Source organism: Anolis sagrei, chromosome 10, assembly GCF_037176765.1.
Source record: "Anolis sagrei isolate rAnoSag1 chromosome 10, rAnoSag1.mat, whole genome shotgun sequence".
NCBI lineage: Eukaryota > Metazoa > Chordata > Lepidosauria > Squamata > Dactyloidae > Anolis > Anolis sagrei.
In genome coordinates, this window is record NC_090030.1 from 181,792 (window position 1) to 197,195 (window position 15,404).

Sequence of the window (15,404 nt, forward strand, 5' to 3'; positions counted from 1 at the left end):
ATTCAAAGTGCTGGTGTTGACCTATAAAGCCCTAAACGACTCCGGCCCTGTTTCCCTCTCTGAACGTATTCTCCCCTACAAACCATCAAGATTACTAAGATCATCTGGAGAGGCCCTGCTCTCGGTCCCACCAGCCTCGCAAGCGCGGCTGGTGGGGACGAGGGACAGGGCCTTCTCAGTGGTGGCCCCACAACTCTGGAACTCTCTCCCTCTAGAGGCCAGAACCGCCCCATCCATCCTAACATTTAGGAAACGGGTGAAGACGTGGCTGTGGAGTCAGGCCTTCGAGGAATGAGCCAACACCATAGGACTCTGGATGGAAGTGGATATAGATCCATCTTATTAGGACGACTGACCACTGTAGTTTTATATTTAGTGTTTTTAAAGTTGTTTTGTAATTTGTGATATATGATATTTTAATGAGTGTATATGTTTTTATGGCTGTAAACCGGGCTGAGTCCCTCAACGAGGTTGAGAAGCTCGGTATACAAATCTGTGAAATAATAAATAATAATAATGTTGAAGGAATAAACAGGGTATAAACACAATAATAATAATAATAATGTACAGAAAGAAGTCATCTGGGATATAGCAACCGCTGTGAGTCTCCTTGTGGGGAGAAAAGTGATGTATAAACATAAGACATCATAATGGATGAGGGACCCAGTCCCTTGGAAACAGCCCCTGTGAGACACAAACTGAACGCGAGGCACAATTGTGACGCAACAGCGCAAAAGGCCAATGCGGTTCTGGGCTGCGTTCCTAGGGACGTCAGTGCCCGGATGGAGGGAAGTCCTTCTCGGAGGAGAAATAACCGACCGCGCGGGGGCTTCTCACCGTCAATTCTCAACACTTGGTTTTATTTCTTTACTGGGTTAAACAAGGAGCAGAGGGAAAACCCTGGTCCGAAATACAACAGAAACCGAAAAAGCATTACAGGTACAGAGACTATTGAAACACAGAAGAGTAGTAGGATAATAAGTTTTAATACAACTGAATTATAGCATGGGTTTGCTGTCGTTGTTGTCCTCATTGTTAAGTGTGTTGTCAAACCATCTTGGGGGGGGGGAGGGGAGGGGGGAATCCAATGTCGTCGGAAGGGACTACTAGTGCAAAAAAGTCCTAAACATGAAGCACAGTGTATAAAATGGCATTAAGAAAAAGGCCTCTCCCTTCCCTTCGAAAGGACACAGAGTGGAAGGGAGGGGGAGAGGAAAGGGGAAGAGGGAGGAAGGAAGGAAGGAAGGAAGGAAGGAAGGAAGGAAGGAAAGAGGAGGAGGAGGAGTGAAACTGGGGTGAGGGGGGAAGAAGACTTGAAAGCGCAACCCGGCCCCAAAGAGCCTTCTGCATTGGCCTGTTTCGCACCTCTGTCTCCCTCAGTTTGACCTCCGAGTCGCTTTAGAGAATCCCGGAGAGACTTCCTAGGATGAGAGTCACCAAAACCCTGCAAGACTACTCCATCCGCAGTGAGATGGGCCTTCCCCTGACACTGAATGGGCACTTAGAAATGCAAATAGCAGCGAGAAGGGACTGGGAAGAGGCCGGGGGGAGAGTCTCGACTCTTCGGGGTGAGGAAAAGGGACTGGGAAGTGGCCAGAGGGATCTTCCCCACTCTTCGGGGCTCCTGACGAAACTCTGCTAGGAAATCCCAAATAAATCTGCAAAGGCTGAACCCAGGGCTGATTTTTTGCAGAACTGTCTGTGAAGATAACCATTCACATTCCTCCCGGAGAATGCAGCCCTTGGCCCAGAGATGGGGGGGAGGGGGGGCATCAGTTGAATGGCCAAAGTGGGCAGAGATGGTGGTCAGTTCCCTGTAGAGTCACACATGATAATAATCATAAAAGCAGCCCAATAAAAGGAAGGAAGGAAGCAAGGAAGGAAGCCTGGCCGCCCTCCCCCCTGCCTGGTGCACTTCCTTGCCCTGCCCCTTGCCTTGGCCCCGCCCACTTGTAGTCACAGGTGACAAAAGCAGCTTGATAAAAAGAAGGCCACGCCCCCTGTCGTGGCTCCTCCCACCTGTCTTGGCCCCTCCCCTTCACAGTTGCAGGTGACATTCCAAGCCGACCAATAAAAGCAAGGAAGGAAGCCCTTGCCATGGCCCCGCCCCCTTTGTGGTTGCCCCACCTCTCTTGCCTTGGCCCCTCCCACTTGTAGTCACAGGTGACAAAAACCGCAAGAAGGCCACGCCCCCTGTCGTGACTCCTCCCACCTGTCTTGGCCCCTCCCCTTCACAAAGTTGCATGTGACAATCCAAGCCGACCAATAAAAGCAAGGAAGGAAGCCCTTGCCTTGGCCCCGCCCCTTGCCTTGGCCCCTCCCACTCGCAGAGTCGCAAATAGCAATAAAAGCAGGTCAATAAAAAGGCGGAAGGAAGCCCTTCCTTGGCCCCGCCCCCTTTACTGTTCCCCGCCCATCTTCCCCTGGCCCCTCCCACTCAGAGTCGCACGTGACAATCAAAGCGTGCCAATAAAAGGAAGGAAGGAAGACATCCCCACCTTGGCCCCACCCCATGCCTTGGCTCCTCCCACTTGCCTTGGCCCCGCCCATTCGCAGAGTCGCACGACGATAATGGAAGCAGAAGGAAGGCAGCCCTCCTCCAATGCCTGCTGCGCTTCGCTGGCCCCGCCCCTTGCCTTGGCTCCTCCCCTTTCTGTAGCTCCTCCTCCTTGCCTTGGCCCCGCCCCCTTGCAGAGTAAGTGGCCTCCTGGGACCTCGGAGGGTGGACCCCCGTCTTCTGCCCGCAGGCGTTGCTTGGGCCCGGTGTACTGACCGTCCGGCCGCCCGGCTGACCGACTCCCGTCTTGTGGCCACTGTTGCCGGCGCCGCTGCGGTGGCCCTTTGGCGGGAGGAGAGCCGTCATCTCCCGCGGAGCTTTGCACCGCTGCTGCTGCCGCTGCTGCTGCTGCTGCTGCCGCCCCTCACAGGGGGCTGTCCGCACGGTCACTCCTCCTGCCCTCCTCCTCCTCCTCCTCCTCCTCCTCCTCCTCCTCTGCCCTCCTCCCTGTCGCCGCCGTTGCCTCCGTTCCCGTGGCCGCCTGAGAAGGACACCATGGTGTGCAGGAGGAGCAGGAGCAGGAGGCCGAGCCGGACCCTGCTGGGGGGGCCCAGGCGGGACCCCGCAGAGACCGGCAGCAGGGGGACAGGCTGCGAGGGAGGGGGCGGAGGGGCAGGGTGCTGGGGGTGGTAGTACAGGTGGTAGTGCTGCTGCTGCTGCTGGTGGTGGTGGGAGTGTGGAGAGTGTCCGTCAAAGGGCTCCAAGGCGTCCATGGAGGAGGAGGAGGAGGCATTGAGGCCGTGCTCCGGCCGCCGGCCACAGGAGTCCCACTGGAGGGCACAGCACTTGGCCTCCTGCTCCAGCAGCGGCGTCTCCATCAGCCCTGCAAAACACGAGGGGCGGGGCGGGGGGGGGGCAATCAATGAGTATATATGTGAGAGGGAGTGTTGGAACTGGAAAAATAACATTTTCAACATTTACACAAATGATCAGTCAGTGGCAGAAGGGACAGAGTTCCATCTATGCTGACAATCGTGCCATCACCGCTCAAGCAGGGAGCTCTGCAAAGCTGTAGGTGCTCTTACTGTCTATTACAGGGAAAACTAGCTGGTTCATAATCCATCCAAAATGCAGACATGTGCTTTTCACCTTCAGAACAGACAAGAATTTTGAGCTCTAAGGATGACCTTGGAAGGAATCCCACTGGAACACTGCAGCACACCCAAATACCTGGGAGTCACTCTGACTTATAAGAAGCACTGCCTGAACATCAAGAAAAAAGTGGGTGCTAGAAACAATATCATATGAAAGCTGACTGGCACAACTTGGGGATCACAACCAGATACAGTGAAGACATCTGCCCTTGCGCTGTGCTACTCTGCTGCTGAGTACGCATGCCCAGAGTGGAACACATCTCACCACGCTCAAACAGTGGATGTGGCTCTTCATGAGACATGCCGCATTGTCACAGGATGCCTACGCCTCACACCGCTGAAGAAATCACACTGCTTAGCCGGCATTGCACCACCTGACATCCGCCAGGAAGTAGCAGCCAGCAATGAAATGAACAATGTGATGTGGCGGCAAAAAAAAGCCAATGGGATTTTAGCCTGCATCAATAGGAGCATAGTGTCTAGATCTAGGGAAGTCATGCTCCCCATGCTCTATTCCGCTTTGTTTAGACCACATTACCTGGAATATTGTGTCCAATTCTGGGCACCACCATTCAAGAGAGATATTGACAAGCTGGAATGTGTCCAGAGGAGGGCAACTAAAATGATAAAAGGTCTGGAGAACAAGCCCTATGAGGAGCGGCTTAAGGAGCTGGGCATGTTTAGCCTGAAGAAGAGAAGGCTTAGAGGAGACATGATGAGGGCCATGGATAAATATGTGAGAGGAAGCCACAGGGAGGAGGAGGGAGCAAGCTTGTTTTCTGCTTCCCTGGAGACTAGGACACGGAACAATGGCTTCAAACTACAAGTTCAATAAACTTCCATCTGAACATAAGGAAGAACTTCCTGACTGTGAGAGCCGTTCAGCAGTGGAACTCTCTGCCCCGGAGTGTGGTGGAGGCTCCTTCTTTGGAAGCTTTTAAGCAGAGGCTGGATGGCCATCTGTCAGGGGTGATTTGAATGCAATATTCCTGCTTCTTGGCAGAATGGGGTTGGACTGGATGATGGCCCAGGAGGTCTCTTCCAACTCTTTGATTCTATGATTCTATGACATCTCTGGCACATCCCCTGTTTGGATATCAGCCAGCATGCCAACGACTTAAATCAAGAAATACCTTTCTAAGATCTACAGAGATACTCGCAGGAACATCTCAGCAAGCGAGAGTCCAAAAGTGGCAGGCTCAAACCTAGAACCTCAACCAATGGCTGATACCCATTGAGAGACTCCCTCCTGGGCACACAGAAGACTTGGAAGGCGCTGAACAGACTGCGCTCTGGCACCACGAGATGTAGAGCCAACCTCCAGAAATGGGGCCACAAAGAGGAGGTCACAACATTTGTGTGAGGAGAAGAGCAAACCACAGACCACCGACTACAATGCAGTCTGAACCCTGCCACAGGCACAATGGAGGACCTTCACTCTTTGGTTCAATAAACTTCAAATGAGTTGGCTGAACTATATGTGGACTAAGTAGCTCTTCATTTTGGGTGGAAAGGTGTCACACGGGTGGCTGGGCGGCAATGTCTACCTTCAAGGAAGCTTGACACACGTAATAGTAGTAGTAGTAATAATAATAATAATAATAATAATAATAATAATAATTCTATTTGTATATCCCGCCAACCATCTCTCCTGGGGGACTTGGGGTGGCTTACAAGGGACACGCCCAAGATTACAATCAAAACACAACATGTAAAACACTTTAACCAATTTAAACATCAGATGAAACAAATAACAACACAACTGAAAGCAATATCAAAACAATACGGCTGAAAGAAACATATCTGAGGTACAGATTCAATGAGTGCAAGACATTTTTACAGGAGCGCAGGAAAGTGCAACAGTACAGTAAACTAGGCAGGAAATAGTGTCAAGCACATGTTGAGGTAGGACGCATGCCAGTGTAAAGTGCGGAACTTCAAGTAGGGACAAGAAAGTGGCTGGTGAGCTGCTTAGTCAAAAGCACACCGCAACATCCAGGTTTTTAGTTCACTCCGAAAGGAGGACAAGATGGGAGCCTGTCTAATCTCCCTAGGGAGGGAGTTCCAGAGCTGGGGGGCCACCACCGAGAAGGCTCTCTCCCTCGTCCCCATCAACCGTGCATGTGAGGAGGGGGGGGGGAGCAGTGCTTCCCCAGAAGATCTCAAGGTACACACTGGTTCACATCTTCCCCTATGAACCAGTGCGTACCTTGAGATCTTGTGAGGAAGCACGGCTCTTCCCCACCCCCCCACCCCGCTCCACATGCACAGTTGATGGGGACGAGGGAGAGAGCCTTCTCGGTGGTGACCCTCCAGCTCTGGAACTCCCTCCCTAGGGAGATTCCAGGAGGGTAACCCCTCTCTGTAACCAGCTCCTGTGAGTAGTCTGGCTGCCGATCTCTGGACCAACTGTAGTTTCCGGGCCGTCTTCAAGGGCAACCCTACGTAGAGCGCATTGCAGTAATCCAACCTAGAGGTGACTAGGGCATGGACCTGTCTCACTGAAAACAGAACGAAGTAACACAATTTACGGTTTAAGCTAGGATTCCTGAGGCTTCCCTGCCCCTTTCCGGCCTCACCTGTGCAGAGGAATCCTGGGAGCCCGCCGTAGATGAGCTGGTCGTTGTCAGGAAGGACGAAGGGGCACTTGCTCTGCACCGCCCAGCAGTACTGCTGGCACGGGACCCGGTGTGCACACCCCAGCTGCGCCACCTGGAAGTACTCCGAGCACAACCACGCCTTGTAGGCCGCCTGCAGAGGAAGAGGAAGGAAGAGGAGAAATCGTCCACAACACACGCGGGCCAAGAGTGGCTTGGACTTCCACAGCATCACGACCCCAAGACAAACACACAGGTGGCAGAGGTGTGCAATTTGCCCCAAAGGCATGCCGTTTCAGGGTCCATTGTTGGCGCACCCCTCATTCTGTTTACAGGGAAGTTACTCGAATCAGGAGGGGTGTTGCCATTTTCATTCGGCAAAGACTGGACCCATTGGCTCCATCCTCAGCCATTTTAAGGCCTATCTGCATGGAACCTGCCTCAGTTTTAGACCTCATTTACAACTGCAGGCCTGCCAAGTTTCAAAACAATTCACCAATCTACCATTTTAAAGAATTATTTTAAGGTTTAACCATAACATTTTTCAAAATAAGACAAACCGCGAGAGAGGGTTCTGGGAATGGTAATCGCCAGTTGTGCCCATTCTCAGCTAATCAGAGCGTGGACACAACCAGCAGGCCTGTAGCCGGAGGGTGGGGTGGGTTAGGGGTTCAACCCCCCCTCCCAAATTTTTCAGGTTAAAAAACAACCTGGTTTACTCATGAATTTAACTGGTTAACCAAATCCCCATGCTAAGTCTATGAGATGCAAAAAATTAAGAGTCCCTCCAGAACTGCAAGCAAATATTGACCATTTATTCACAGTCATTACTTGCAGCAATAGCCGGTGTAGCGAAGCAACCAAGTTGGGGGGGGGGGGGGGGTTTGAATGCTCTCATTAAGGAGGCCAGACTTGGTGGGGGTGGTTGACAGGGACGGAGCTGCAGGCTATTGAAGACTGCTCTGCCCTCTCCAGCTGTGCTCTTTGCTTCAGCATCACCCTAACCACCACCTCCCCCAAAATTTTCACAACTCCCCCCTCCCCCCGAAATTTTCAACCCTCCTCCAAAAATATTCTGGCTACGGCCCTGACAACCAGGCTTTTTATTGACTGAGAAACACACACATAGAGAAAGAAACTTCTACTCCCATCATGCTCTGAGAGGAACTCAGAGACGTTTCAATGCCCGCCCCATGCAAGTGCTGCTGGGAAAGCGAGTTTCCAGCAGGGCCCTCTCTGGAGGAGGAGCCGAGGAAACTTTCCAAAAAGAAATGGACGTATGGGAGAAAAAGACGCTGGAATAATCCCATCTTCTCCAGAAGCCCCACAGCAGACCCCTCCCTCAGGTATATTGCAGACTTAACTCCTTCCTCTCCAGTAGTCAATACGATCTGGCTCTCTTAAGCCAGTGGTTCTCAACCTGGGATCCCCAGATATTTTTGGCCTTCAACTCCCAGAAATCCTAACAGCTGGTAAACTGGCTAGGATTTCTGGGAGTTGTAGGCCAAAAACATCTGGGGACACCAGGTTGAGAACCACTGTCTTAATCTGTTTTGTTCAGTTTTTTTGGTTCCCTCCTCCCTGTTCTGTTTTCGGAGATTGTATGAAACGAACCACTGAATATTACAAATTATTTTTGTTCAAACTGATTCAGGCCCAAGCCTAACGGGTGGCTTGCTTCTTTGCTAGGAAATAAGCAGCACCCTCTTGTAAGGACAGAGGACACTCTTATGTAGGGCTACACAGGGCAGAGAAAAAGATGGTGGTGATGATGGGGATTGTTGTTGTTAAGATGAGGGACTTTGTATTGCCCCGCATAGAAAAAGAAGAAGATGGTGGTGGTGTAATAATATAATATATATTTTCTGGTAACACTATGTAACATGAATTTGTAACATGTTACATGTTCCTGGATTATCAAAATAAATATTTCCTACTAGGACGTGGAGCCATGGCTTTAAACTACAGGAAAGGAAATTCCACCTGAACATTAGGAAGAACATTCTGACTGTGAGAGCTGTTCAGAAGTGGAACTCTCTGCTCCAGAGTGTGCTGGAGGCTCCTTCTTTGGAGGCTTTTAAGCAGAGGCTGGATGGCCATCTGTTGGGGGTGCTTTGAAGGTGGTTTTCCTGCTTTTTGGCAGAATGGGGTTGGACTGGATGGCCCACCAGGTCTCTTACAACTTTAGGATTCTAGGATTCTATGGTTTCATCTTTTCCCATCATAACAACTTGAGAAAAGATGATTAAGCTGCCAATTTTTTTTCTTTGCAGGAGAGACATCCTGCGATAGCACATGTTGCAATAGTTTTCCAATGAGTATCTCATCATCAAGTCTCAACCAATGTAACCTAGTTTGTGGCATCCACAGAAGCGAAGTTTCTGGAGTAGAACAACTACTTTCCGAAACGGTGCACCGGCAGAAAGAACGGAAATGTGGTAAAACCTGCCAATGAGAGCACGTCTTGCATGGGCGGCTTGTTAGAGAAGGGAGAGGGAGGACTTCTATGAAGACTATGCCACCCCCCACCCCCGGGTCCCCACTCCTTTGTCCATGCCTAGCAAAGGGACAAAGGACTGGGCTCTTGGACTCCTTCTGTTTATTGCTGTTGTTGTTGTTGTGTGCCTCCAGGCACCGAGGAAGGGCCCCCACCCACGAGAAGCAGCCTGGGCTTCCCTCTGAGCTCCCAAGGCAGGCAACGAGGGATCTCCCCAACGCCTGGGATAATGGTGCAGCACCGGAAGGAGAAAAGGGGGGGGGGAGCCCAACATCCCAGCCTGTTTCCACGGCAACCAACCCACCAGCAGCAGGAGACACTCAGGCCAAGGCTGCAAACCCTTATGGGGGGGGGGGTCCCCTCTTTGGGTTGCTATGTGTTTTCCAGGCTGCATGGACAATGTGTTCCAGCAACATTCTCTCCTGATGTTTCACCTGCATCTGCGGCTGCTTCTGTTGGCAATGAGGCAAGTGGAGTGCGGATATACCTGTGGAACTGTGTCCAAGGTGGGAGAAAGAACGCTTCTCTGCTTGAAGCAGGTGTGAATGTTGCAATTAGTGAGCTTGAATAGCATTGAGTAGCCATGAAGCTGCAAAGTCAATCAGTGAAGGTATCTGCATAGAGGTAGCTTGGTTGTTGCTGCCTGGAGGCGCCCTCTGTTTGGGAGATGTTAACTGGTACTTTATGGTTTGCTGTCTGGAATCCCCCTGTTTCTTTCTTTATTGTCTTGATTCTGGTGTTTTTTAATACTGGAAATCAGATTTTGTTCCTTTATATAACCACAACAACAATTCCTTTTCATTGTTTTCTCTTTGAAATTGTCTACGTGCTTCTTGTGGATTTCAATGTCTTCTCTGTGTAGCCTGACATGATGGGTGGCAGAGCAGTCCAGCATTGCTGTGTTCTCTAATAATAATATTCAGTGTCCAGGTTGGTTCATCAAGTGCTCTGCTATGGCTGACTTCTCTGGTTGAATTAGTCTGTCATGTCTATATCATGGGGGTGGTGATGGCCAACAGGGAGCTCTAGCGTGGGCTGGTTCATGAGGTGTCAAAGAGTCGGAAACGACTGAACGAATGAACCACAACAACAAGTCTTTCATGTTCTTTAACACCTCCCAAGCAGAGGGTTCCTCCAGGCAACAGAGGCCAGGCCACCGCTATGCTGCTACCATCACTGATTGACTTTGCAAATCTCATGGCTACTTCCTTCTATTCAAGCATGCCAATTGCAATATCCATACTTGCTTCAAAGAGACAAAGGTTCTTTCTCCCACCCTGGGCATCATTCCACAGAGGATGCCTCCAGGCAACAGGGGCTAGGCCACCTCTATGCAGATAGATACCCTCACTGACCGACTTTGCAAACTTCATGGCTACTCCATGCTATTCAAGCTTGCTCATTGCAACACTCACACTTTGTGCTCTTTCTTTCTCTCTTCCTCCTTCCTGCTGCAAACATTTGCCTCTTGAAAAAGCATTTCTCTTTGTGATTAAAGTAGAGAGAGAGAGAGAATCCTAGAGATAGAAGAGGCCCAAAGACCACCCATTCCAACCCATAAGACATAGATAGATAGGTTCCTAGAGTTGGAAGAGGCCCCAAGGACCACCCGGTACAATTGATAGGTACCTAGATGGAATCCTAGAATTGGATGGGAACCCAAAGGACTTTCCATTCCAGCCCATAAGAACTAGATGGAATCCTCGAGTTGGAAGAGACTCCAAAGGCCACCCAGTCCAACCCATAAAACATAGATAGATAGATAGATAGATAGATAGATAGAATCCTAGAGTTGGAAGACCCCAAAGGTCACCCTTTTAAACCCATAAGAAATAGATAGATCAATAGATAGATAGATAAGAGATTACTAGAGTTGGAAGAGACCACCCAGTCTAAACCACAGATCCTAGAAAGATAGATAGCAATAGAATCCTAGAGTTGGAAAAGGCCCCAAAGGCCACCTAGTCCAACCCATGATAGAGATAGAGAGAGATTCCAAGAGTTGGAAGAGACCCCAGGGACCTTCCAGTCCAGCCCATAAGACCCAGATAGAGAGATGGAACCCTCAAGTTGTAAGAGACCCCAAGGACCACCCAGTCCAACCCATAAGACATAGATAAATAGATAGATTATAGACTCCCAGAGTTGGAAGAGACCCCAAGGACCACCCAGTCCAACCCATAAGACATAGATAAATAGATAGACTCCCAGAGTTGGAAGAGACCCCAAGGACCACCCAGTCTAACTCATAAGACATAGATAGATAGATAGATAGATAGATAGATAGATAGATGATAGAATCCTAAAGTCGGAAGACTCCAAAGGCCACCCAGTCCAACCCATGATATAGATAGATAGATAGATAGATAGATAGATAGATAGATAGACAGAGATTCCTAGAGTTGGAAGGGACCACAGGGACCAGCCAGTCCAACCCATAAGAACTAGATAGATAGACAGATAGATAGAGGTAGAATCCCAGAGTTGGAAGACCCCAAAGGCCACCCATTCCAACCCATAAGACATAGATAGATAGATAATAGATAGGTTCCTAGAGTTAGAAGAGGCCCCAAGGACTGCCCAGTACAATCGATAGGTACCTAGATAGAATCCTGGAATTGGATGGGGACCCAAAAGACCTTTCAGCCCAGCCCATAAAACCTAGATAGAATCCTAGAGTTGGAAGACCCCAAAGACCACCCATTTCAACCCATAAAACATAGATAGATAGATAGATAGATAGATAGATAGATAGATAGATTCCTAGAGTTGGAAGAGACCCCAGGGACCTTCCAGTCCAGCCCACAAGACGCAGATAGATAGATGGAACCCTCAAGTTGGAAGAGACCCCAAGGACCACCCAGTCCAACCCATAAAACATAGATAGATAGATAGATAGATAGATAGATAGATAGAATCCTAGAGTTGGAAGACCCCAAAGGCCACCCAGTCCAGCCCATGATATAGATAGATAGATAGATAGATAGATAGATAGATAGATAGAGATTCCTAGAGTTGGGAGAGACCCCAGGGACCATCCAGTCCAACCCATAAGAACTAGATAGATAGACAGATAGATAAGGATAGGATCCTAGTTGGAAGACCCCAAAGGCCACCCATTCCAACCCATAAGACATAGATAGATAGATGACAGAATCCTAGAGTTGGAAGACCCCAAAGGCCACCCAGTCCAACCCATGATATAGATAGATAGATAGATAGATAGAGATTCCCAGAGTTGGAAGGGACCCCAGGGATCATCCAGTCCAACCCATAAGAACTAGACAGATAGATAGAGCTAGAATCCTAGAGTTGGAAGAGACCCTAAAGGACCTTCCAGTCCAACCCATGATATAGATAGAGAGAGATTCCAAGAGTTGGAAGAGATCCCAGGGACCTTCCAGTCGAACCCACAAGACCCAGAGAGAGAGAGATGGCACCCTGGAGTGGGAAGAGACCCCGAGGGCGCCCAGCCCCCATCTCCCCCCCCCCCCGGCCGAGGGCTGACCTGGCAGTCTTGGAGGCAGGCGCGGACGGAGTAGGCGCCTTGGTGGTGGTGGTGGTGGTGGGCCTGGGGGAGGCGGGCGAGGAGGGCGGCGAACTCGGCGTGCTTCTCCCGCGCGTGGGCGTCGAGGCGGAGGTAGGCCTCGAGGCAGGCGGCGCAGGCGGGGGCCCAGTCCCCGAGCGGGGGCCCCTGGGGGCCTTGGTGGGCCGGGCGCGGGCGGAGGAGGAGGGCGGCGCAGTCGAGCCCCTCGGGGCGGGCCATCCCGTGGAGCAGGTCCCACAGGCTGTAGGCGGCGCAGAAGGGCAGGCGGAAGGCCGACAGGTCGGGGGGCGCCGCCGCCGCCCGGGAGAGGCCGCACACCGCCTCCGGGTCCAGCTCCGGGCCTTCCGCTTCCGCTTCCCCTTCTGCGGAGGCGGGGGCGAGGAAGAGCAGCAGGAGGAGGAAGAGCAGCAGGAGGAGGAAGAGCAGAGGCAGCGGCGCGGAGAGCGCCCGGCGGCAGCGACAGCGGGAGCGGGGTCTCCCTCCTGGTCTTGCTCTGCCTCCGCCTGGAGCGGGGCGCATCCTCCCCCGCGCCGGAGGGGCCTCAGCTCCTACTTCCGCTCCCCCTGCCCCCGCCCCTCCCCGGCGCCCCCTCCATGGCGCCCCCTCCCCCTTCCCCTTCCCCTCTCCCTCTCCGCCGCCGCCGCCGCCCTCCTCCTCCTCCGCCTCCTCCTCCACCGCGCCCAGCCTCCCCTCCCGCGGCTAAGGGCCTCTTCCTCCTCCGCCGCCGCCTCCGCCGCCTCCTTGTCCGCTTCTGCTGCTGCTGCTGCTTCCGCCGGCACTTCCGCGCCGCGCATGGTGCTCCTCCGGCGCCCAAGACCCGCCGGTGCCCCTCACCATGGCCGGCCAGCAGGAGGAAGGGGAAGCCGGAAGAGGAAGGGGAAGAGCCCGCCACGCATCCCCTTCCTCTCCCGAGGATCCTCCTCTGCCAAGGCCCCGAAGGGAGGAAGACCAGGAAGGAAGGAAGACCAGGAAGGAAGGCAGGCAGGAAGGAAGGCCCACCTTCACCGGGAGGGAGGGAGGGAGGGAGGCGCGCGGCCGCCCGCCGGCCCGGGAGGAAGAGGAAGAGGAAGGGGAGGGGAGAGGAAGGGGAGGGCTTCCCGGGTGCTGAAGGACAGCTCCGCCTCAGCCAAGCCAGCCCAGCCAGGCCGCGGCGCCCGGGCTTCAGGACCCTGGAGAGCTCCCTCCAGCAAGGCAGGCAGGAAGGAAGGAAGGAAGGAAGGAAGGAGAAAGAAGAGGCGCCGGAAGAGCGTCATCAGGCTGCTGTTCTGGGGAAACTCTGTAGGTGTCTGTACAGCCCAAAGGGACACCACCCAAGCCCTCCCGACAGAGGGCCATCCACACCCTGCTCCATAACATCATCATCATCATCATCATCATCATCAACAACAATAGCTGTTATTATTCTCAGCCAGTGTCCCTCCACCGCCTTCCTCTGGGTTCCCTGTCCGTCCCCCTCATCATCATCATCATCATCATTATCACAACAACAACAACGTTTCTCAGCCTTCTTCTGGGTTCCCTGTCTATCTCTCAGATCACACAACAACAACAACAACATAGAATTCCAGAATTAGAAGGCACCCCCAAAGAGAGCCATCCAGCCCAACCCTCTTCTCTTTGCCAGGCAGGGAAAGCACAGCCCGACCCCTCCCAACAGAGGGCCATCCAGCCCAACCCTCTTCTCTTTGCCAGGCAAGGAAAGCACAGCCCGATCCTTCCCAACAGAGGGCCATCCAACCCCTGCTCAATAATAATAATAATAATAATAATCCTAGAATTAGAAGGTAACCCCCAAAAGGGCCATCCAGCCCAACCCTCTTCTCTTTGCCAGGCAGGGAAAGCACAGCCCGACCCCTCCCAACAGAGGGCCATCCAGCCCAACCCTCTTCTCTTTGCCAGGCAAGGAAGCACAGCCCGATCCTTCCCAACAGAGGGCCATCCAACCCCTGCTCAATAATAATAATATTAATAATAATAATAATAATGAATCCTAGAATTAGAAGGTAACCCCCCCAAAAGGCCATCCAGCCCAACCCTCTTCTCTTTGCCAGGCAGGGAAAGCACAGCCCGACCCCTCCCAACAGAGGGCCATCCAGCCCCTGCTCAATAATAATAGTAGTAGTAGTAATAATGAATCCTAGAATTCGAAGACACCCCAAAGAGGGCCATCCAGCCCAACCGTCTTCTCTTTGCCAGGCAGGGAAAGCACAGCCCAATGCCTCCCAATAGAGGGCCATCCAGCCCCTGTTCAATAATAGTAGTAGTAGTAGTAGTAATAATAATAATAATAATAATAATAATGAATCATAGAAATAGAAGACACCCCAAAGAGAGCCATCCAACCCAACCCTCTTCTTTTTGACAGGCAGAGAAAGCACAGCCCGACCCCTCCCAACATAAGGCCATGCAGCCCCTACTCAATAGTAATAATAGTAATAGTAATAATAATAGAATACTAGAGTTAGAAGACACCTCGAAGAGGGCTATACAGGCCAATTCCCTTTTTTCTGCCGGGTAGGGAAAGCACTGCTCATTAGCATTATTAAGCCCCCACTTAATAATGATGGTGATAATAATGATGATGTTGATGAGGATGATGATAATCCTAGAGTTGGAAGACACCCCAAAGGGGGGCATCCAGCCCAACCCCATTTTTTCTGCCAGGCAGGGAAAACACAATCTAATCCCTCTCAGCAGATGGACATTCATCCTGTTGCACTCCAGAACAGGAATAACCGTCTGACTTCAGAACACCACACATTGAGTAGGAAAACAATCCTTTTTTTTAATTGAAGATAAGTAAAAGCAGCAAAGTAGGAAAAGCACTTTAAGGGAATAGGTAAATCCAATTATGTAAGAAGATAAGCAGGAACAAATTAGTCCAAGGTATGGTTAAGCAATCAGGAAACCAGGAAATCAGGAGACGCTTCCTTCTTGGGAGGAGAGCAGTCTCGATAAAATAGTAAAGAGCAGAGACATCACACTGGCAACAAAGATCCATTGCCTAGTCAAAGCCATGGTCTTCCCTGTAGTAGTAACCTACGGATGTGAGAGCTGGACCTTAGGGAAGGCTGAGCGAAGGAAGAGAGATGCTTTTGAGCTGTGGTGTTGG

At 51.5% G+C, this 15,404-nt stretch overlaps 1 protein-coding gene across 1 annotated transcript; it reads right to left on the reverse strand.

Moving 5' to 3' along the window:
- Positions 1–830: 830 nt before the first annotated feature.
- Positions 831–12,866, reverse strand: NALF2 (NALCN channel auxiliary factor 2). The gene is made up of 3 exons (XM_060755984.2): positions 12,254–12,866; positions 6,231–6,402; positions 831–3,380 (listed from the first exon to the last, which is right to left on the reverse strand). Exons 1-3 carry the CDS (start codon positions 12,809–12,811, stop codon positions 2,944–2,946), a joined length of 1,167 nt encoding a protein of 388 aa, XP_060611967.2. The 5' UTR covers positions 12,812–12,866; the 3' UTR covers positions 831–2,943.
- Positions 12,867–15,404: the final 2,538 nt, after the last annotated feature.

Coding starts and splice junctions, on each gene's coding strand:
- NALF2 (XM_060755984.2), bottom strand. CDS start 12,811: ATGCGCCCCGCTCCAGGCGGAGGCAGAGCAAGACCAGGAGGGAGACCC. Junction 6,403..12,253: donor CCTGCCTCCAAGACTGCCAG/GTCAGCCCTCGG, acceptor CTTCCTCTGCAG/GCGGCCTACAAGGCGTGGTT. Junction 3,381..6,230: donor CCCAGGATTCCTCTGCACAG/GTGAGGCCGGAA, acceptor CGTGTTTTGCAG/GGCTGATGGAGACGCCGCTG.